The 25,348-nt window shown below is 34.0% G+C and overlaps 2 protein-coding genes across 4 annotated transcripts in view; one reads left to right on the top strand and one right to left on the bottom strand.

The window, feature by feature from the left end:
• Positions 1-1,650: 1,650 nt before the first annotated feature.
• Positions 1,651-6,596, bottom strand: LOC130666227 (WD repeat-containing protein 26). 2 transcript variants are annotated; one of them, XM_057467024.1, is made up of 8 exons: positions 5,685-6,596; positions 5,031-5,267; positions 4,549-4,879; positions 4,040-4,399; positions 3,554-3,966; positions 3,279-3,487; positions 2,507-2,701; positions 1,651-2,339 (listed from the first exon to the last, which is right to left on the bottom strand). In XM_057467024.1, the coding sequence occupies exons 1-8, from the start codon at positions 5,696-5,698 to the stop codon at positions 2,284-2,286; spliced, it is 1,815 nt and encodes a 604-aa protein (XP_057323007.1). In that variant the 5' UTR covers positions 5,699-6,596; the 3' UTR covers positions 1,651-2,283. The 2 variants fall into 2 exon arrangements, with proteins under 2 accessions (XP_057323007.1, XP_057323017.1); XM_057467034.1 differs by having other exon boundaries at positions 6,401-6,596.
• Positions 6,597-7,014: 418 nt separating this feature from the next.
• LOC130667451 (protein expanded) overlaps positions 7,015-25,348 on the top strand; it is a 33,906-nt gene continuing 15,572 nt past the window's right edge. Inside the window, exons 1-3 of one of the 2 annotated variants that reach the window (XM_057469153.1) lie at positions 7,015-7,429; positions 7,502-7,573; positions 22,813-22,968. In XM_057469153.1, coding sequence (XP_057325136.1) covers positions 22,855-22,968 — 114 coding nt within the window. In that variant the 5' untranslated portion in view covers positions 7,015-7,429; positions 7,502-7,573; positions 22,813-22,854. Of the gene's footprint in view, positions 7,574-22,812; positions 22,969-25,348 lie in introns of both variants that reach the window. The other variant, XM_057469072.1, reaches the window with a different exon arrangement.

Genomic DNA, 25,348 nt, shown 5'->3' with positions numbered 1-25,348 from the left:
TGATTAACTGCCACTGTGCCATTTTATTATTAAGGTGATTCTCGGACGGTGCCCCCACTTTTTAAAAATATCCAATAAATTTAAATTGTAATGACCGTATTAGAATTTAAAAAAAAAATTAGGAAAAAGTTGAAGCATAAATGGAAAAACGGACAATTTCGCCGAGACATAGATTTTTTAAAAAATTATTTACAGTTGATATCAAATCGGAAATAAACGAAATTTGGAAAATAAATTTCAGTAAAATCTTCATGTCATTATAATTTGTAATGTCAAATTTTTTAGGCTAAAATTTATTTAACAAATTTTGTTGAGGGCATTCTCAGACAGTACCCCCCACTTTTTAAAAATATATAATGACTTTCAACTGCCATAACCATATTTAGATTTTGTTAATTAATTAAAAGAACATTAAAACCTTAATTGAAAAAAGGACGTAGTCGTAATTTCGTTGAGATATAGAATTTGAAAAAAATGACTTACAGTTGATATCAATTGGGAGTTAAACGAAATTTATTGAATAAATTTTAGCCAACAAAATTAAAAATTCAAATTACAAAATTGACATGACAATTTTACTGAAATTTATTTAAGAAAGTTCGTTCAACTCCTAATTGATATCAAGTGTAAATATTTTTTTTTTTAATCTATATATCGACGAAATTACGACTACGTTGTCCTTTTTTTAATTAATTTTTTAATTAATTGATAAAAATTTCATACGCTCATGACACTTGAAAGTCATTGAAAATTTTTTAAAAGTGGGGGGCACTGTCTGAGAATGCCCTTAAACTCCCAGTTGATGACGACTGTCAGTAATTTTTTAAAAAATCTAGATCTCGGTGAAATTGTAACTGTGTTGTCCTTTTTTCAATTAATGATTTAATTTTTTTAAAATAAATTAATAAAATTTTAATACCGGACAGTTCAAGGTCATTGAATAATTTTTGAAAAGTAGGGGCCGCTGTATTAGAATGCCCTTAATTCACAATAACATTTTAATTAATCGCCGTGTGCTCACTTGCGATTTACAATAAATTAGAAACACGCGTTCCTAAAGCGAGTGCTACAAAAATTATTACACTCTGTAAATATATATATATAATAATTATTATTATCATATTTATCATAGAAAAAAAACGGCAGTTAATAAATCAGAGGTAACATTCGTAAATTGCTTTTTTTTTAAATCGTTTAATTAATTATTTATTAAATAATTTAAAAGTTAAGTATTTCTACCGTCATACAAAATCGCTGGTAATTTTTTCACTTTTTAAATTAATTATAAATAAAACCATACGTTCATTTACGAATTAGCGTTACGTTTATTTATTTATTAATTTAATTATAAATTATATTATAATCAGATAATTTTTTTTTTGAAACTGTGTCCCTCTAAATTGCCGAAATTTTTAAAAAATATTTGAATAAACGGAAATAAAATCCACAATCGATTAATTACGAGACACAAAATTTAATAGTTGATTTTTTTCCACACTTGGCACAAATAAATTTATTTTCCAAATTATTAATTTATTTAAAGTTAAAAATATAATAAAATTGCTCGAAGATGCTCTCGTTCGGTTAAACGCTTATTCGTAACTATTAATCGTTAATATTAATAATAATAATAATAATAATTGGTGTTAATATTATTATTATTATTTATAATAATATTAAACTCTTATCATATATATTATGTCCAATTTTGTCAATACAATTGGACAATTCTCTAGTACAATCTTAATTCTATGCTATTAAATTAGCATTATGCTTTTTATTTATTAAACCAATTAATTATTACGTCGTGGAACGGATTTTAAATTTAATATTTAAAATTTTCAATTAATTATTTCACGCACTTGCGATTTAAATAATTAATTTAAAACGAAAAAAAAAAACAGAAGAGAAATTAATTAAAATGAAATAATAAAACCCGTGGAGTACGACATAATAAGAGAATTATCACCGAATAAATTCATTGATATTATATATATGTATAAATATATTTATATAATTAATTAATTAATTATTAATTGCATAATTATATAATTATTAATTATTATCAATAAAACTCCAGGGTTTTGTGTATTATTGAGTACGCTCGTGTTGAAAATATATATATAAGTATATATATATATATATTTTCATTAGAACATGAGCACTGTTTGTGCTCGTATGACGATAAAGGAACACTTTAAGATGTACTCAATTTAATGACGGTTAACAAAACAGTCTTTTGAACACCATGGGGTCATGGGAGTACGAAGTTTGAGTGCGTCGCTACGAGACCATTTCGTGCCAGCCGCTTCCATTTGACGAATTGCTGTCTGGCGAGGCTGTAAAAACACATTTTATATAAATATACAGACAATTGCATCCCCTAACTTTGACCCTCCCTCGCCCATTAAAAAAAAAACGAGTGGCCGTGTTCTGTAACTTGGATTCCAGAAATTTCAAACCCTGTTTTAAAACAGAGATTTTTATTGTATAGATAAATATATACCAGTTTTAGTATTGTCTGGACGATCTAATGATGAAGATTTTGGTCCCCATATCCGTACGGTGCAATCATCAGACACTGAAGCCATCATTTGATGATACACTGGATTCCATGAGACGCAATTTACTGTTCTGCTGTGCCCAGTTAAGACAGCTATCGGTAATTCACGTTTGATGTGCCATACATATACTTTATTATCTGAAAAAATAATTATTTCACAATAATTAATGTCATTAATAATCAACTGATTACTATCAGCAACCTGAGTCCATGTGACTGTCCGAGTATCAACACCGTATTCGATAAATTTGGCATCAATACTCAGGGAGTCACATGAGGACTGAAAGTTACTAGTAAAGATAATTAATTCGCAAAAGATTATAATAAATTTATTTTAATTAAATGAAAATTATTTTTGGCCAGTAAAGTGAGAAAAATAATCTGACAGTAGACATACGCTTTGCTGCACAATAATTATCTTCAAGAGACCGGCGACCGTCTTTTTCTTCTCATGCAATAATTTCTTGCGACAAAATTTCTCAGCAATAATTTCTCAAGGCATATTTTCTCACCACAAATGTGAAAAATTCTCCATGAATTTTTGTATCGGATCAATTTTTGTTTGAGTAATTATTGCTGAGAAATTTTTGCATGAGAAATTATTCCGGATTTATAAAGGCAGGGAGCCTTCAAGACCATGTTTAATTCCTCATGTTTAATGGCCTTGATTGAATTTCATATAATATAATAAATATATGTTATTATTATTATTTACCTTCACTACCGGAAGCTATAAAGTCCTGGTTGACACCACCGAAGCAACTGTGAATCGTGAAATGTCCTTGAGTAACGCCTTGGAAACGTCTAACGAGGCATCTGTCTTGCAGGTCCCATAAGTGCACACCCTGATTGGCGACATTCAGCAGCACCAACCTGTCCGCTTTGTTTACGCTGAATGACATAACTGGATGATCCTCTTGCAAACTGCCAAAATAAATTATTTTTTCATTTAAATATAGTAAAATAATTGAATAATTGAAGACGACTCACATTGTAAAGTCGCAAAGTTCATCGAAATTGTATCCGCGAATACGATGATGAGTGTCAGCAGCCAGAACGGTCTTGCCATCGCTGCGACACCAAAGACACTTGACTCTGACTCCTTCCCACGAGTCGAGAATGTTTCCGTCCATGTCGCATTGATAGAATTGCCCTCTCAGACCTCCGGTGACAAATTTATTCGCGTCTCGATGCCAAGCACACGCAGTGAGAGAATCCTCGGTGCTGTGCGTCAGTTTGATACGAAGCTCGCAGTCCGGAGTATCGACACTCCAGAGCCAGAGCTCTGGACAATCTTCCGGACCGCAGGCAATCAGGTGACTGCTGTCCGGGCTCCAAGCGATCAAAGCTACGCCGTAAGTGTGACCTTCCAAAGTCTTTCTGTGCGTGACTTTTAATGTTTCCTGTTAAATTTTTAGAAAAAAATAAGTAGAAAAAATAAATTTACGGAGTAGGGACAGATGGACAATTGCTTACTGGATCAACGTCCCAGATGATTACTGTCATGTCTTTAGAGCCGGTAGCGAGTTTCAAACCGTCCGGAGAGAACTTGCAGTACCAGACTTCGTCGCAGTGATCATTGAGCACCTGGGTTGTGTGAGAAGGAAAATGTTCTTTGCTGCAGCTGTGATCAACCAGCAGTGATACGCTCTCGAGTGTCGGCTGATTAGGCGTAATGTGATAGGTACACTGCTGATTCTGCATCTCAACTGCTTGGCAGAGCAGAGACTGCAGCCGCTTTGGCGGGAGCATTATCGAGGGCGGTAGGTACCTTTGTAATCTATCCATCAAAGCAGTACGTGATGCTGAGCCTTTCCCGTCCCAGCCAGCTCGTGTCTATCAATAATAATAATAAATAAATTGATTAGTGCATCGAAGATAAATTATCTAGATATTTAAACAGATTAATCAGAGCCTGGGAATTGATGACTGAACTGCGGGTGGAGATGACCCAAAAAAATGATAAAGATGTGGGCTGATAATACCTGAAGTTCATCCCGGCCACTGCACATCATAAAAGCAGAGAGCTGGTGCACACGTCCCGTGTTGTGTCCAAGAGGTGTCAATTCGTTGCGCAAGACGTGCAGCGCCTCAAGAACAAGGCCTTCTTCGAGAAACTCCAGGTACTTTTGTTCAAGCAGTAAAAATTTCATCTCCACGACACTCTGGTTCGGGTTATTCAAGAATGACTTCAACTCATCCAAGTCATGGTCGGCTTTGCTCCAGTCCCCGTCCATCACATGCTGGCGGAACTTTGCCGCCGACGGGTGGTCCAACCGACATCCCGACTCTTGCATCAGCAAATCAGCAGTCCGGCTAGTAAATATCAATGATGTTTAGTTTTTTTAAAAATTTTCTAGACCTCTGATCGATATTAATGTCAAGGCACCGCTACCGGGCATTGTAATGTTCGTGGAATCGATAAATAAAATAAAATAAAGTTTTAAAGTATATATTTATATCTTACTCAAGTCCGACTGCCTTCAAGTGCTGGCCAATTAGTCTAACAATATCTTGGTTTGTCTTGTCCATAACTTTCGGCGGTCCTACAGCCTGATTGCTCTCCCCATTAACACCATTAACGTCACCGTCACAATGTGGAATCGCGTTGCCGTTAGCGTGAGACCCACTGCTGTCTGGATTCGCTCCGTTTTGCTGAGGAACGTTGGATACCGCGGCTCCATTTGATGCCTGCTGCATCATCCTGATAATTATAAACAGTCAGATTTTAAATTTATATTTTTACTTGACCCAATCCAAGGTCGCCGTCCCACTTGCTCCTAATAAAAAACTCCGGCATCATTATTATTATTATTTTTTATTTGTTTAACTCGTGTCTGTCATCGTGATTTATTTAGTGTATCATAAACTCAATATGAGATCATGCTCCACAGTACTTTCAAGTACACGCATCAGCATCTACAGTTTAGTGAAAATAATAAAATACAAGTACGTAGTTAGACTCGGCTGGCATAAATTATTTAAATAAACAAAGAAATATAAAATAAAAAAAAAAAAAATAAATAAATACGGAAATGATGACACATTAAATAGACATGGACATGAACATAAACATGATCCGTATCAGTGATAATAAACGTAAACAAACAAAATGAGTTACCGATAATTGTCCATGGTTGCGCTGGTGTGGTACTCGTCCGCTGGTCTTAGGGTAGTTGTGAGAGAACTACGGGACCTTTTGCGCGGTGGCGGAGCGAGCCCACCGTCGTCCGACTCGCCGCTCGAGGCCAGGCTTACGCGCGTACCGCCCCGTTTTTCACACGATTATTGTCCCCGAGGTGGTGGGTTCGCTGGTGGGGCCGCTGGTCACACGGGGCCTCTATTTACACCTCCAAATAAATAATTTTTAAATTATTAACGTTTCGGTCTCGTGCCCTCGCTCTACTCTCCGCCGTCTCCTGTCTCCTGTCGACGTAAGTGCTGGTGAGCTCGTGTCTTTTGTGTTGGTGAGTTGCGAGCTGCTGCTACTGCTGCTGCACTACCACCGTCGACTCCCCCACTTTCTTTGTTTCGACAGATTAATTTTACGTATGTCGAGATCTACACAATGACGTCTAATACACCCATACATGTACATATATAGACAGCACACATACGTACGTCACTGATGTATATATACATACGTATGTATGTATGTGTGTGTGTGTATATATATGTCTATACGTTACGTTGTTTATCGTATTATCAGAATATATAGATTATTAGTGTGCACACTGAAGCCATCAACTCGTAAAATGCAACAACAATTTAGTTAAACACAAAATAACACAAAAAAAAATGTCGAATTCTTGTGTTACTGCCAAGACGAATACGAACAATGACTGCCACACAGCTGATACTTGTTTGGATCCTCGTTCTCGTTTACGTCACACTCATTCTCTCGTCTTCTTCTTCTCCCATCTAGGTCTCCGTACTAAATTTCGATTCCACTCGCTGTTGGCTTCGTTATCTTTTCCTCTCTCTCTACTCTACGTACAATTTTTACCAACCTCACTGAACTACTGTCCTTCTACTTGACGCCATCTTCATCCTCTACTGCTCTTTACAAGCGCGCAAGTCAGATGGCGCGCGATTATCCGAAATTCAAATTTGCCGCCAGTCGGCAGTAAAGCGCGCGCTTATTCAAACTACCGACTGCCGGTACCTGACATTCAAACTTTAAAATATATATACACACATTTATATAAATAAATATATATATAAATATGATAATTACTTATATTTATAATATCAATGACTTATTCCTAAATATAAAAAATATGTTTATTTTAGCGAAGAAAATTTAATGTGCGGGACTGAAGTGAGTCCGCGATTTCTCCCGACCGCGAAGCCGCCAAAGTTAAATAAAGGATTTAAAAAATTTGGCGGTCGGCAGTCGCTCGCGGTTCTAAGAGGGGACAGCGTGGTTTTCCCCTTCTCCAAAAAATAAAGACCGCGTCAGTCACTCGCCGGCAGCCGGTGAAGTCAGATATTTAAATATCCAGGTGTCACGTTCCTCATAATAATTATAAACCACTCGCCAGCTTTGCATACTTTTTAATTTTAAATAAACGAGTACAGGGTCACGGTACATCGTGTTTATAAAAATTATTGCAATCAACGTCAAAAAGTTTTTTTTAAAAAACCACCGACAATACGAGTTTTTAAATAATTTAAAAATTTTAAAATTGTGTTTTTAAATTTTGTGGACAGTGACCAAATGGAGTTTTTTTTACTCTTATTTAAATAAGTGCCAGTGATGTGATTTATTATTTTATCCATAACGGATATATATACATATATATATACAAATTTATAATTAGCTTACTCTAGTGAATCTTACAATTAGCACGAGCTGGTGCATGTGTAAGTTATAGTGTTATATATTTATATATATATAAATTTCTATATATATATATACATATATTGGATTACTAGATTATTATACGTGTAGAACGGAATGCTGTTCTTGCCGAGATAAGAGGAATCTCGTAGTTGAGACGCTTAAAGGTAAGTAATACAACAGGTATAATTTATTTAAAAAAATAGTAATTATTTAAATTATTTAAATGGAGTTTCAGGTTGAGCAAAAAAAAAAACGTATAATCATTATTATTATTTACTATTTATCATAATGGCAATTATAATTTATAATGAAAGATTAATATGACGAAAGAATGAGTTATGTAAGAATTTAAAATATGATACTCGAGTCCTGGATTTTCTGATCTGTTTATACTAATTCCATTTACGGAGAGTCGGCGGCGGCGGTACGGCGTTCCTACCACGAGGAATTTAAACCGGTAAGAGATCGAGCAGGTCGACGGAGACTTGTAATAGCTTTCGTTCCAGGCAAGAGCCGCAATGCTGCTGCTGCTGCTGCTGCTGCTGGCACGATCGTGACGGAATCCTGAATCTTACAATCGCCACGAGATCCTTCTCTTACTTTTTCATTCTCTTAATCTTTTTATTACATTTTTAACTTTTTATTATTATTATTATTATTATTCTTTTATCAAGTTCGCCAGTTACAATCTATCACGCGCGTATTTCTTCAGCTTCTATTTACAAAATCACTATTCTAATCAATCGGTTATCATTTTCATCAGAGTAATTTATTGCTGCTCGATCAAAGATGGAAGTTTTTTTTTTATCATTCGAGTCCCTAATCACGAGTCGTAATTACGCTAAAAAATTCGGAGTGATTACGGATTTTATTTAGATCCGAATTTTTAAAAAAATTCACTCCGCGTATGAGTAAATTCGGAGTTTGTTTTTCAGTGGAGAGATTTCGGAGTGATCTGAATTTTTTTTACATCCACATTCACTGCGAATCAACTCCTTATTGACTCCAAATTCACTCCTTCAATTGGAGCTCTGTTTAAAAAAGATCACTCCGCATATGAAGTAAATTCGGAGTTTGTTTTTCAGTAGAGAGTTTTCGGAGTGATCTGAATTTTTTTTAAATCCACACTCACTACAAATCAACTCCTTATTGACTCCAAATTCACTCCTTCAATTGGAGCTCTGTTTAAAAAAGATCACTCCGCATATGAAGTAAATTCGGAGTTTGTTTTTCAGTAGAGAAATTTCGGAGTGATCTGAATTTTTTAAAAATCCACATTCACTGCGAATCAACTCTTGACTCCAAATACACTCCTTCAATCGGAGCTGTAAAGTTTTAAAAAGACAGCATATGGAGTAAACAGGGACTTTGTCTTTTCATCAATGATGTAGATTTTATTTAAATCCACATCCACGATTCGGAGTTTTAACTTTAAAATTAACTCCGCTTCGGAGTAAATTTTACTTCTCGGGAATTAAATAAATAAACAGTCATTCGCTTTACATTCACTCCGGATTTAACCCACGGTCACACCGGAAATTCCAGTTCACCGGAATAAAATTATTTAAAATTCAAATTTATTATTATTATTTATATACATATATATATATATATTTTTAGCGATTGTTTTTATGAGGTTTTTTAATTCGTCTTTCGATCAATCAAGGTAAAGGCTATTCAACACCACGGGGAAAAATTCCAAAGTGAGAGGATGACACGTTGGTTGAGGAATTTTTAAATTCCTCTTGCCCGACGGCTATCACTTGGCTCGACTTGACTTGGCTCGGTTGTATTGCTGGTTGGCTGCCCGTTGCATGCGTGCTTATAAAACCTGGCGATAGTATCAGCCAGGAGAATTACATGCCCACCACCAGGGAATAAACGTAAGACCGCTGACAATGAAGTGATGTAGCTCCTGTACATAAATTCCAAATTCATTTCTTATTTTATTTATCATCATCATCATCATCATTATTATTATTTTCTCTTAAATAATAATAAACTCAAGTTTCTCCGTACTCGGTACTCGGTACTGTTTATTATCATTATCAGCGCACACACAAATATATATATTTAACTATTGCAGCGAACTTTCTAAGAAAGTTTCGCAAATCAAAAATTTTCTCTCAATTATATTGAATATTTATAAAAAAAAAAAAAATCTAGACCCGACGATCGTGACCTTGTGTTGGTTTTACTCAAACACTTCACCTACTGTTCTGCATTCAAAAACATTCTTATCATCGTTATCTCCTGCTCTCAAGTTTGTGGTGACGAAATTTTTTAAATTCCACTTGACGCCCGCCGTCTAGACCAACAAAAATAAATTCCATAATTATTCAGCCTGATAATAAATTTATTTATTTATATATTTATATATTTATTAATAAATAAATTTAAATACAGGCTAAAAAAATTTATCCATAAATTTAATTTAATTTTATTTAATCTCAATGTATTACACGTTAAATGTAACATAAGGCTTCGGCTTTCGATTGGCCTCGACTCTCTCGTCAACGAAAGTGCTAATGACCCCTTCTTGTCTCCCTAACGTTTTTTTTTTTATTTTATTTTAACTTTTTTTTACTGCCGCAGCAAGTGCTGGCAAAAAGTTAAATAATCTTATTACCGCAAACGGAGTTCTCGCGCGAATCGTGAGACTCTGCAGCTATTTACCATCTATACAACTAATTATTATTTCATATCCATCTATATTCCCTTCATATGTTTATGTATGTACGTACAGAGACTTATAAGTACGTAAAGATTGATAAAAAAAAAGAATAATAAATAATAAGAGAGAGTTAAAGAGACTTTATATACAAAGTTGTAACTGAGAAATAAAGTTAGAATGCGGGTACATTTTAAAAATATACACATGTATGTATATATGTACGTATATAGATACATAACATGTAATCCCACCATTACATACAATCAAACCACTTGTTGGGCCGAGGGGAAACGCGGCCGGTACATTCCAGAATGATCGCGCATGCGCGTTAATATCCCGCGTGTCCGCCAACGCACCGTGTGCTGTGTGTGTACAGTACTGCAGTTTACTTGTTGTCTATATATTATTTTATCCGCGATGTGTGAGATTTTTTCATGTTCTTATGCACTCGGTTCTTTAAACATTAATATCAATGTACTACATGCTTTCAGCATAAACTTTAAATACAATTAACACGAGGCCATAAGAGGAGGCATCAGCCTCCCGGTAATTCCAGTAGTAACTTTGTCGAGAGCACCAGAGATGCTGGGGAGAGACAGAGGAACAGGAAGACCAAGACCACGACAAAGATGGAGATGAAGATGAAGATGGAGATGAAATTAACCAGGCATGCTAAATGTACCGAGTCGGGGATAAGATTTTTTAAGTTAAATCACGGAATGACTGGAGTAACAGTTAACCAAAGGAGTAAAAAATTATAAATTGTTGTATATTATGCGTGTACTTGGCTGTATGTGATGACTGGAGTTGGGAGAAAGACCTGAGATGAACAGGAGAAGTTGAGCCACGGGTTGAATGCTAATAGGAATAGAGGAAACGTTAGAAGCCCCAGGTATACGACTGCTCGGATGATATACAGCTATCGTAAGGTTTACCTGCCAGCTTGCTGGTTCCTTTCTCTACTTTTTGTTTGTTTCTTTTTACGCGTAAATTATTACGCTTTACCATACGGATATTTTTAGACTCCGTCTTACAGCCGATAGACGTGTTTATAAACCCGAATTCGCTGTCTAATTTACTTATTTATTTTTACTGACTAAAGCTGGTGTCAAGTAAAAGTAACTACCGTTAAAATAACGAGGGGAAACAACAATTGAATGGGAATAACGCCTTCTCTAATCGTTGCTAACGGATCGGTAATAAATGCGGACGATTATCTCGTTGTTTAATCCTGGATCGACTCCTGGTATCTGAAAATTAATGCCGTGGAAACGCGGTCTTATTTAGCCATCACTTGTTGCGTTTTTTTAGAGTATTTTTAGTGAGTAGTGAGTAGTAGTCAGTAGTAAATAGTACATAGTAAATAGCAGTAGTTGTCCAAGTCCAGTAGTACAGATAATCCATTGAAAAGTCCGTGCATATTTCTATGGCATTCCGTTTGGGTTCGATTAGGCCTCTCCCTGCTATTATGGTCAGAGCAAGTCGAGGTATTTTTTTATATATTGTGGATTGTGGAATTTTAAGTTTTGCGTGTTTTATACCTGCTCTGCACTCTACTTTTTTTTTAGTTATTTATTTAAAAAAAAAAAAAACAGAATAAAAATTCTTTACGGAGTCTATTGGAATTTTTTTCACAAACTTTCATTTTTGTCTTACGTTAGACATACTTTTGTGTACGTAGATGTGTATTATGTATACAGAGTGTGTATGTAGGCGTAAGTTTACTCAGGGCAAATATAGCTGGTGCAAAATACCTTGCGAGGCTACGTCGGAGGCCGTTGTGCCGAAGCAAACACACTTGGCCTCACAAATGACCTCCTCCATCCTTTTCCGCTCAGTTTGTTTTCAGTTTAAATTATTCTTTATTTTTTTATTCTTATCTATTTCAATCGTATGTTTTTTTTGCCTCATCATAATCTACTGATTTCTGTCTCAACAGACGCTCCCTTTGTAGATTTAACTGATACCCGTGAATTATAAAAACTTGGGCTCCGAAATAATAAACAAAAAAATAAATAAAATATTTATAAGTCAGTAGAAGAAGAAGAAAAAAATTTTTTTCGGGAATGGTAAAAAATGAAAACGGACGTTCTTGGAACGTGACTGCGAGGAAACGGAGAAAATTTAACCAGGTGAGAGGCGGATTAGGTTTACAGATTCCAGACCTAGGCCGAGTCCACCCGATTCTTCTACACTCCTTACACGTTTATAATTCTTGAATAGAACGGAGCTGAGGTTTTCTGAGGAATGCTGTCGGTTAAAGACAGAGATGAAGATACAGCCCAAGACCAAGACCTTTCTCGTATTTTTAAAATGATATTTTAAAAATACCGCGTCATATAACAACCAGATGCTCGATAGCTAATTATTATTCTCTTTCATTGAAATATATATTTTTCACTGGGTAAAAATAAATTTAAATAAAATTCACGTGATAAAATATAATTCCTTTTAATGAACTTTACTCACTCCTCGTAGTAACTCGTTTCATTCATCGCAATCTCTGTTATTCGCGCTCATAATTTAAATCGAGCTAACGCTAAGACAAGGATTTATTAATAAACAATTTGAATATTATTATAAATATTAATAATAATAATAATAACAAATGATAAATAACGCATTGACGACTACCGCTCGCTCTTAAGATTATAATTTATAATTTATTTAAAATTTATGGAGGATTATTTATCTACGGGCACATTCCCATTCTCATCTATTATATCCTCAGCTAATTAAAAATAAATAGTTACCGCGATAAATAATAAATACTATATATTACATACACACACTGTAAAAAGAGCGGTGGTAAAAATGGACTCATTTTAACTCCGCCCGGTGTTAAAATAAAATTACACCGGTGTAGGAGGAGTAATTCACCGGTGTTAAAAATACCGGTGTTAAATCAGGGTAACCGGTGTAAAAGCGGAGTAAAATTGGTGTAAAATCGGGGTTACCGGTGTAAAAACGGAGTAATATCGGTGTAAAAACGGAGTAATATCGGTGTAAAAGCGGGGTAACCGGTGTAAAAGCGGAGTAAAATCGGTGTCAAATCGAGGTAACCGGTGTAAAATCGGGGTAACCGGTGTAAAAACGGAGTAATATCGGTGTAAAATCGGGGTAAACGGTGTAAAAACGGAGTAATATCGGTGTAAAAGCTGGGTAAACTGCGTCCGCTTCGAGTATTAACTTTAATGATTATAAAACATAAAAAATGTCACCGGTACTGAATACTTACACCGGCTGCGGTGTTATTTTCACACCGCTTTCGGTGGTAAATTTAACACTGATAATTTTAACACCTACACCGCTTGGACTTACCCCGGTGATTTTTTACAGTGCATGAATTTATGAGGTTTATAGGCCTTAATTTTCTACACAATACTCGTATCGACCGGATCGAGTATCGCAAGTAGATCCCGTTTGTTAATAAAATTAACAGGCGCATTTAATTTTCGCTCGGAATTCCGTCAGAGATAACAATACTCTGGTGTTTGCGCAGATAAACCAGCGGTCTCAGGTCTCACTGTACCGATACCAGTCGAGTGTGTGGTTAAAGAGTAACTTTAGTAGCATGTGTGTACACATTCACATACGCGTACATATTACTTTAAATACACATCCATTAAATGATGACGCGAATAAAGAGAATATAATAATCATTACATGTTGGGTCGCGTAATAGACGCTCCGGTGCTTACCCACCAGCAATTTTGTAAACAACTCACGTATTTTTTGTTTTCAACCTCTCCTTGTACTCGATTTTAAATAATAATATTAATGCTTAGACTACACATTTTTTATTTTTTTATTTTAAATATTCAAATCAATCGACTCCATTTTTATTTATTTATTTATAAATGCCAGTATACATTTTCATCAAGGAATTACTTGTCTTAGTTGTCTGTTTATTAATTGTCAGTAACTTATTCATCTCATAAATATTTTTAATATCCGAGCGCCAGTAGGTTACGCAATTTTAAATTTATGTAGTTATGTAGGCGCTACGGATTAATATAAATACTATGTAATATTTTTTTACTCATACATTAGTGTAATTATTTGCAGTATAAATATTCAAGTACACAAAAAAAAATTTTGCACTATGAATTGAAAACAAAAATTTTTTTAAGACAAGAAAAAATTTATTGGCGCGAAATATTACACAGAAAAAAAGGATTTCTTGGCACAAAAAACTTTTACTCACGTCAAGAAAACTTTTACTTGTCCTAAGAAATTTTTCGCATTATGAATTGAAAACGAAAATTTTCTTGGGGCGAGAAAAAATTTTCTTGAGTTAAGAAAAAAATTTTTGGGGCAAGAAAAAATTTTTAGTCCTAAGAAAATTTTCGTTTTCATTTCATACTGCAAATTTTTTCTTGCCCCAAGAAATCCTTCTTTTCTGTGTATGATCCTGAAGTTAGCAGACAATTAAAAATTTTCGAGCTTTGTTTCAACGACTTAATTTAAAAAAAAAAAAAAAAAAAATATGCACATGTAGAAAATTTAATAAACTACAGGTGCAATTTTTTCAAATATTTTTTTTTTATAATTTATTGTTTAAAAAAAAATCCAAAAATTATTGGACGTCTGCTAACTTCAGTATCATGAAATATTTTCTTTCACCCCAAGAAATTTTTTTTTTGTTTTATTTATAATTCAAAAATTTTATTGGAGGAGTAAAAATTTTTTGCGTCAAGAAATCAATTTTTTTTTATTTTTTAACTACTCATATATATTTATATATAAATCGTTAAGAGTAATGTGAGCGTGATATTTTTTTGCCAACAGTATGATTATTATTATTAGTACTTTTATTTGGATGTAATTGTATATCAGCCCACGAGCTGGTTCAATTAGCGATATCGCCCGTGGCTTAACAGCTCGGAATAATCTTAAATGTTCACGCATTAATATGCAATTGATACACAACTAGTCTGTATATCGCGTATCCTTCAATATAATTCACATGGTATTTTTTTTCTCACACCTATTCCATACCGTACATATATATATATTTACTTGTTTATTATCACCCTCTTAGCGCCTACACACTAATATTTTATTTTTTATCTGGCTATAAATTTAAAATATATGTCTGTACCTGGATATGTACTCCAACCTCTGCCTCATTATTACAAATCAAAAATAGTTGACCTCAAAATGAAAATATAAATTTTTATATTTATAATAAAAAAAAAAAACAACGATAAATTTAGTGACGATGTAATTTGAAAGTTGTTTGGGATTTAAAAAATATTAAAAAACTCATAAAAATGATGCCGAGTATGCTGGAATTTCGAGATTGATCGTGAGAGTTTGCGCAACGCGATCAGAATCGTGAGTGCACGTGGATTGGAATGGAATCGTTGTGTGGAATGAGGCCACTCGTTCTCTCCAGCATCAACATACATATTATATATATATAATATGCTGTTGGAAAACTATCAAGATATTATATATAAATATATATATATATATTTGCTCTTAAATACACTGCTCTAGTCTACAGCAGAGTAGATTCGCATGTCTCGAACCAACAACTCTAGATACCGTTTTCATTTATATATTCATTCTATAACATTTATGTTTATTGCATTTAAAATTACATCAGTTAATGTTTGTTTGCTGATATCTCCCTTCTATCCAGTCGACAACATATAAATAAATATATGTACAGGGGAGTAAACTGTATATTAATATTGAAAAATAAATATATGCGATGATCTGGTTCGGAGCAGCAGACGCTGGCATCACTGACCATTGGATTATGCACACGCTCCCCACTGTTAGAGTACGGTAACACAGTTTGCTATTAACGTGAGGATAAATATACACATATATAAATATATAAGAGTACAAGTAAAGACTTTGGTATGATGAATGGTTAAATAAATTTCTACAATCGCTCGGGGCTACAGGGAAACCACTAACTTGTTTTACACATCCACGAGCTTCGTACATTAAATGTGCGTAAGTAAAGGCTAATCTACGGCGACAGCGACAGGTATGTCGTATGTCGCGTTATAAAAACTACTTAGTATACCAAAATATTATATTTTAATATTTATAAATAAACTGACGGCCTCTGATTTTTTAAACGCAGTCGGCACACAGTGCGCGTATTCGAAACAAATAAATCATACGTTATTATTTAATTTTTCAACATACATGAATTTATTTCCCGACAAATGTTCGCCGGATTATAAACACGTAGATTTATTTTTATATTTTAAATCCTCAATTTTCGTCGGATTAGAGGAGGACTGGGATTGGTATAGAAGCCGGTTTGGCTTTTCGACGCATTTACACACTCTAAAATATGTGGATATAAATATGTATATACATATTTTAATATATCTGTGTGTGTGTGAGAGAAGAGTTAAGAAAGAGAGGACGGGGGGATTTATGAGTACGAGAGAAGGAGGATTGAGGGCCGCGTAGCGCGGTAGCATGCCATTATATTCACATTATAATCGCATCAAGGGACCACCCCATGACTGGACGAATAATCTCCCGGTTCCCGCCATACTAACCTTGTCTTGGTGTCTTGAGGTTTATTTCCTCTGGCAATTTGCCGCTAACGTAATAAAAAAGTTAACCGGCCAATAAAAATAGACGAGTTAAATAAACTGGAGAAAGTGTTTACTGTTAAGTAAATGTAATTCCTGTACCGAGAAACCGTACCGGGGAAAGTAAAATACCGTGTGTAAACAACAGCAGCAGCAGCAGCGATGGTACTGTAACCACGTGTCTTGCTCGTATTCCCAATGTAACACAAGGTAGCAAGAGTTTGAGTAGAGGCTCAAGGGATGGCTCAAGGCCTCTTGCGATATTACTTTTCGGTCTGCGCTCGATTCCTCGTATTACAGCAGCAGACCGGCTGCTACAGTACAGCATCAGCATCAGCATCACCAGGCCTCTCAAAGAATGAGGAATGCGGGCGTCCTTCATTCTCTCCAAAGAGGAGACTACAGCCATCGACTTCACTCTTCAATACGCGGCTTCACTATCTGTCCTCTCTGCCCTGGCGTCTATCAAAGGGCCATCATATTGGTCCACACCTATAATTACCTTCGTTTCTCTGCTGACGACGACAGACCCACGAAACCCGTCACATTATCACGGGCTTGGGTAAACAAAATCGTAAAGTGACAATTCAGTGGTCGGAGTAAAAAAAATCCTTGACCCGGCTCAGCGAAAATGAGTAATCTCGTGAATTTCGTAAATGTAAGACGAGTTTATCAAAATGGCGTTAGTCTACAGCATCACCAGCAGAATGCGGGTTGTTAGTCGTTCCGGCACGCGGTACACGATCATGAGTATATGGGGAACGTTAAATAAAATAAAATAAAATAAAATAAAATGACTAAGAGAGAAGATAGGAATGCGGGGGAGGTGAAGAAGAACCGTGTGTGGTTAACGGGTTCGACGTACGTTTTACCGTCTCCTGCCTCATACCGACTAATCTCGCGTTACTCACATATTTCTCGGTACTCTCAATTGAACCTTGCACTTGACATTTTTAACTCACAGTAAAAAAATAATCAGCAAGCCGACAAATAAAACAAACATCAAAAAGAAATATATTTATCGCATTAATTTACTATTAACTGGAATTAACGTCAGGTCTTTGATCGCTGTCTCCTGTCTCATTCCCGGATTCTACATGGCGTTAGCCACGATAATGATAATCATCCTGAAATATCTTCTCATTATTGCAAGGCTACTAAATTGTTTATTTAATTTATATGTCGATAAGAGCTGACTCGTGTCTTGGGTCCTGATTAGAAGCTTTTACGGAAGAATAGACGAGATTTATTAAATAAACGCTCGAGTATTTTATGCAAGAGGAATTGGTATGCAGAGAGATGTAAGACGTACATATATAAGATTGTATATTAGATGCCCGAGGGTATCCTTAGTTTCTATTACACATTATTATTATAACGCGTCATCGTAACATGTCTTATGTAAGCGTGATGTGTCTCTTCGAGTTTGCCTCACTATACATATCATGGACTTAATACATTTACATGTTATCTACACTATTTGTGTTACCAATCTGTGTAGTAGTGTATAATAGTATTGTGATAGAATGGAATAGACACGATGTGCTGTAGTTCTCTTGGTAGTAGTAGTATAGACACTATTATTTTATCCTTGGTGTTATGTGGCGTGATGTGATGTTGTGTGGTGTGTTGCTCGCCCATTCGATTCCATTCTGTATGTCATTGTACAGCAACCACGGGCGCACACCAGTCCGACCACATTCCATCGTGATTTGCGAACGTTTCGGTAAACCCCTTACACCTATACCCTGCTCACACCAACGACTGGACGGTGTGACTCCGACTACTATATCAAACAACACCAACAAAACTCAACTGTTTACGTTATGTTTATTTTTAATGCGCGGATAAATAAGGATGAAAAATTTATAATAATCACATTGAGAGAAACAATACATATTTATTTTTAATTTTGAATTACTGTCGTAAATTCATTTTTAATATCTGAAAAATTTTAATTTACGATTAATTGTTTTACTGAAAAAATTACAATCTTGTTTGTAATAATTTAAAAAAAAAAAAAAAAAATTAATTTACTACAGAATGAAAATAAGAAAAAAATCAACAAACTCTTCCATCAAAAATTATTAAAGCCGACTAAATACTACGATAAAAATTTTTTTGTCGATATTCAAAATTTTGAGTGAAAAATTTTTTAATTTTTTAAAAATATTTTACTTCTTAGCGCGTGAATTTAAAAAACAATTCAATTTCTTCAATTAAAAGGAACTTTATTATGATACTGAAGTTAGCCGACGTCCAAAAATTTTTGGATTTTTTTTTTAACAATAAATTATTAAAAAAAAAATATTTGAAAAAATTGCACCTAAATTTTATTAAATTTTCTACATGTGCATATTTTTATATTTATTTTTTTTTTTTTAAATTGAGTCGTTGAAACAAAAATTCGAAAATTTTTAACTGTGATAACTTCAGGATCATACTTTATTGTCAATTTTTAAAAATTAATTTTTTTTTATAAAAGTTTTTTTTTCGAAAGTAAAATTTTGACATCTGTCAAAAATTTTATTTTTTACAAACGTTGCTATCGAATGTAATTTTAAGAATCGGTTACAAATTACATTTCAAACTAAAATAGTTAATTATTAATAATGTGGTAATTAGGTCATCTTTTACTAAAAAAATGGAGTACGATAAAATTTTTTCTTCATAAACTTGGTACGAAAATTTTTCACATCGATATCCAATAAAGGCAGCATTTTTTCATCATAAAAAACAAACTGACTCACTGCTGATATGCGTAATTAAAATATTTGTGGTGGTTTAAATAAATAAAAAATATCTGTTCAAACGACTGGAAATTTTTTCTGAGTCACAGAATCTTTAAAGTTCTTGAAAAGATTTAAAGGTTTAATTTAATACTCCAAAGCTTCCCAAGAAGTTTAAAGATAATAACGACTGGAAAATAATAAAATTTTAATTAACAATTAAATGATAATTTACGTACATACATAAAGAAAATCATTTATATATAAGCATTTAAACTTGCATATCTTCGTATCTTATTACTGCACATTTAAGAGCAGCATTAAAGCACCGTAAAGTATTTAATATCATAAAATAATGATAATTTATCATTACATTATATTACCAAATAAATGCACTAATTTTTAAAAAACAAATCCTCGGTCCTTAATTCTCAATTAAATGCATAAATTATCAAGTACTGAGCATTAACTAGCTATTAAATTGATTTGTTAGTTAATAAGATTCACGTAGGCGATCTAAAGACGTGAAAGTTAGTCATGCAGCAAGAATGTAGTTCACATTGTTTTTATATTATATATCACCTCCTACGTATCTTAGCCCCTTATATGTATTACATTAGCATTAAAACATTATCCAGGTCCATAAAAAGACTGTCATCATATTGACGACACTCGGCTGTGTCGATAAATACCAACAACAATAATAATATAAATGTTTATCACTCCTTAGTTTTCTTAACTCCTAAATTACGATGAACTTTTATTTATTTATTTATTTAACATAAAGGGTAAGAAAGAGGAAAAATTATAGAAAGTAAATCGCGTTATTAATTCCAAAAGAACTTTTTGACTTCAGAGAGTTCCCCAAAGCCAAAAGGGCTGGAGACTTATGACAGGGGTTACCAGACATCTTCGACTGGTTCTATATCTAATGAACTTCGAAAATTTGAACTTTTACACTTTGAACTTTGGCAATTTGAACTTTTGTAAATTTGAACTTAGGTAAATTTGAATCATCATCATCATCATCAATCATCATCATCATCATCAATCATCATCATCATCATTCATCATCATCAATAATCATTCATAAAAGTTCAAATTTACCAAAGTTCAAATTGTCAAGTTCGATTTTCAAAGTTCATTAGATCGGTCACCCTTCGACTGAGTTTTTTTGGAATCAAAATCTTTAAGTACAAATTACAGACTGCACATTGATGTACTATCAAAATATGTCTTTTTGGAATTAGTGACACGAAATACTCAAAGAGAGCCTACAGTAATTTTTGCCCAAACTTTTCTCTCAAACAAAACCTAAAGGCAAAATTTCGAACGATGCTTGATGCATAATCCAGCAATCCACGTTTTCATTTTTGAAAAATGTTCATTTGTTTAAAAAGAAAACGGACAAAATTTCCATTTACTGCACAAGTGCACGTGGGATTCACATTTAGTCAGCTGTGATCCAGTACCAATTTTTTAACGTTCGTACGAAATAAGCAGCGACAACCAAAGAAATTGACATCCGAACAAAGCGCATCGACTGAATTGACTGTTGAGGCCCAAAACGGACATAGTTTTTTGAAGACAGTATTTAATAGCCGGCTATGTAGTAGACTTTTTAGTCATAAAAGTAACAAGTGTATATCTATATTTATATATATATGAGCAGAAGAAGAAGAACCTATTAAGGAATTCATGCTGGGAGAATCCCACGGGCAGATCGATGCCACCGACTTTTCCATCCGGTATCCGGGGCAATCGGCGTAATAACCCGGTCGTTAGCCGTCCGTTCGCACGCACCCGTCCACCGTTGGTTAAAATACTTGTAGATTATCCGAGGATGTACATTTTAAATGTACTTATACATATACTCATACTGTTTTATACACATGTAGTAAATTATAATAATAATAATAATAACAATGATGATGATGATGATGATATACGCATGTATATGTTGTGGTGCAAATGAGTATTGCTCTCGTAGGCGGATCGCACGCGCGCCCTACGGTAATGGATCCCATCGATCATTTGCTTCTCGGCAAACGACGTGACTCGATATACCTTCTTCCGTTACTATACTGCAGACTTCATACTCCAGTATAATATATAAATATGTATATATATTATATCTTGGGTACATGAGATATATTTACTCCGAGACCATTAGCCTCCAACAAACTTTACCTGGAAAATAAAAAACCTTGAAATGTATTACGGTTGTTTTTATACTGTAACAACAAATATTATATTGTATTTTATAATAATAATATGGATGCGGTGGGATTGTTTAGAATCTAAGGAATACAATAATAATAATAATAGTAGTAGTAGTAGTAGTAGAAGTATGAGTATAAAGAGGAGGATGGAAAAATAAGAGCGTAATGCCGGGAGCGATTTGGTGATTTACTGGTTGGAGAAAATAAAAAAGGTACAGCGGCGATATAGGGGTACTGGTGATTGCTGATGGAGTATTATCTGGTGTGTATGTGGGAAGTGAGTGTGAGTATGTGTGTAGTGACCAGGATGGTGGACGTGTTTGCATCAGAGAGTGGAAGGAGTAAGAGCACGCGCGCGCCCACTTTCTCCATCCCGAGTTGAGATTTACCCTGAAATGCCACAGTGATTTGTGTGACCAGTTACCGTTGCCATTTGCATATAGGCCCTACCCTACCCACACTCGAGTCCATTATACACACGACTATGCATCAGCATCTGATCTGAGTGCATTGTTATCTTTATGCCCTCCCACTTCCTACTCGCGATTCCACCCGATCGACCCGCTGAAAAATTCTTTGAGTAGGTCATGGACCTTTCAGTCTTTGCTCGCCAGGAAAATTATCTCTCCATACTTTTTTAAATTTTATGAAAGGGAGGGGTAAAAGGGAGTACTTAAGGAAATACCAAGTTTTCGAGGACTCAAATACGCGAATCTTTTTTTTTTTAATGATATTCAAAGTAAATAGAAGAAATTTTCAGTTACCGTTGAAAAAAAAATTTTTCATTTCTGCGGGCAAAGTGGGGTACCCCCTAAAAAAGGTAAAAAAAAAAAATTTCTGGATTTTAAACAAATTTGATTAAGTTGAATTTTTTTGTAAGTAATTTACATGAAGAAAAATTATATTTTACATGATTATTGGATACAAAAGAAGAAAAAAAATTTTAATAGTTTTTATCATAAAACAAACGTCATTAATATTTTTCAACTGACAATTGATTTTTGAAAAAGTTTACCAAAAAAAATTCAAAGTAACGCTTAATTATATTTACAGAAGTGATTTTGGAATGTTTAAAAACCATTTAAAATATAAAATTTTTTTTATAAAATTTCGGGGGTACCCCGTTTTGCCTCCCCCCTCCCCTTCTCCTACATACATATTTATTTATTAACTTACTAATCTGTTATATTTTTCTGTTTATTTTAGTGAGGACGCTGGGCGTATCGGCGACGAAATGAAGCATGCAGCATGCGTGGTAGCGGTGTCACGGCTGCGCGGTCCTGCCTTCAACCCCTGGTGTCCGCCAGCCGCTACCTTGCCGTGCACGCCCTTCCCGGTGACCCTCTTTACTTCGTCGTTGAGGTAATTTATTATTATTCTTCTTCTTTTTTCAATCTCATTAGCATTAATGATAACCATAATGACGATGATTAACTTAATATGTATACACATATTTATAAAGAGCGAAAGATGAATTTAATTGAGCCATTAATGAGCTCGTTAACGTGGTTCGGTTGCCTACGCTTTCCGCGAAGGAAATGAGTTGTGCTTCTCACAATTAATTTTATTAAATCGTGCTTTGCTTGTCATCATTCGTGAGACTTTTGATTTCTTGGTACTATTATGCTGCCATTATTATTATTGTTTTATTAAACCGCACATGTTTAAATTTAAAAAACAAAACCAAACCCACTAGCATGGAATCAAAGTATGTACGAAGCAATATATATATAACAGTACGGAGTCGGTTTAATGGGCTAATCGTTATTTAATTTGCGAGGAAACGATTGAAGGAAATATCTTGAGGGTTTTGAAATGATTGTTCATTCTTATACTCGAGTAAGGCATTCCTCGGACGGTCGAACATGATAAATCAGCTCACTCCTCAACTCGGGAGAGGCCACGCAACCATCTTTCCTTGGGCTCCTATTATGTGTATGTACGTCCATATATATGTATAAATGTATATATATGTATATAGTAAAGAAGGAAGAATGAGCTGGTAGAGACAGAGAGAAGAAAGTTTGCAAGTGAGTGAGACTGAGGAGATTGGATCGGTTGTAAATCCGAGACAGCAGGTTGTTCGGCTGGTAGGATGTTTTATGGTCTGTGGGCCTTAGAGATTTTGGCCCGGGACAAGCAAACGCGCCGTGGAATGCGACGCGGCTGTCGTGGGATGTCCGATCAAGACCGATAAATCCGACGGAATTGGGCTTTGATAATTTTGTCCACCTCCTAAAAATCTAAATACACAGCCCTGATTAAACAACTGAATTCGATCGAATTAAACAGAATCAAATTTTTAATTCTATTTAGGGGAGGGTGGGGCAGAGCGGCCCCTCTAAGCCAATTATTACTTTTTGTGGCTTTCAACCATCAGATCACTTTACTTTTGTCCTATTTCGAACAAATTTATGTAAATTTTGCCAAAATTCTGAAAAAAAATTTTTTTTTTTGTGGGGCAGAGCAGCCCCCCTCCAAAAATTATTTTTTTTTTTTAAATTGTTTTTATCATTAAGAAAGTATTTCTTTCTCTTGACAACTAATTTTGGTTTTATATTACTCGAAAAAAATTTTTTAAGGTGTAATAAATCGTTCACTCTCGATTACCTTAATTACTAATTGTTATTTAATAAAAAAAAAAACAATTCTATAGTTTTATTTATTTCAAAAATTTATCAACTAAAAAAAAAAATTTTTTTTTTATATATTTTTTCAAAACTCAGGGGGGCCGCTCTGCCCCACCCTCCCCTAATTCAGATAAATTCTGTTAATTCGGTACCTAACTTAAAAATTAATTCTGTCTAATTCGGCAGGAAAACCAGAATTTGTCAAAATTACAACGAATTAAAATAATTCTGATTAATTCGAAAATAATTCTCCAATTTCTGGTTCTGAATCCGAATTAAACTGAATTAAAACAAATTTGAAATTTTTAAATCGGTTTTATTCTGTTTAATTCAAATTCAAATTTTCAATTCAGTTTAATTCTGTTTTGCAGAATTCGACAGAACATAGAATTAAAATTTTTAATTCGGTCGAATTCAGTTGTTTAATCAAGTAGAAATAACAATTAAACGACAGTCCACCTCATCGCACATATTTAGATTTTTTATATGCCGACATTAAATATTTTAAACCGTAAATTATTTCCTTGTTATTAAATGCGTGGTCTGCTGATTAAGTCATACGTAAATTCCGTTAAAAATAATAATAAATATTTTTATTTAACCGATTTCGCAAAACGGCCATTATTTATTTTTTACTCATATATACTTTAGTTAAATAAATATTAATATCAACGTATATATATATAAGCATATACTTAATAGTTGTAGCTATTAATCAATTAAAGAGCTCAGGTTTCATGTTAATAAAGTACATGTGCATAATACGAATTCAATCACTCTTAATATATTTATGAGTAGTCGTATTTATAAATATAAATAAATTTTAATTTGTTAAATGCATGAATATGAAATTATTTAAATTTTAATAATAAATTCTCACGGTCTGCATGATTAATTAAATTTTTTTTAATGTGAAAACCGTATAAAATACTTTTATTCGCTTGCGAGAATTAAGAAATAATTCAATTTTATTTTTGATAAAAAAATATGTACACATTTAAAACTGATGGTTGTATCATTCATTACAACCGCAGCACATAATTTTTTTTTTTTTACATAACTATGACTAAAATTATGCACCTTAATAATAAGAATAATGATAAAACTGATGT

This window comes from Microplitis mediator, chromosome 1, assembly GCF_029852145.1.
Source record: "Microplitis mediator isolate UGA2020A chromosome 1, iyMicMedi2.1, whole genome shotgun sequence".
Classification (NCBI taxonomy): domain Eukaryota; kingdom Metazoa; phylum Arthropoda; class Insecta; order Hymenoptera; family Braconidae; genus Microplitis; species Microplitis mediator.
Note: the sequence above shows the minus strand (reverse complement) of the source record. Positions and strands in the feature narration are given on the sequence as shown.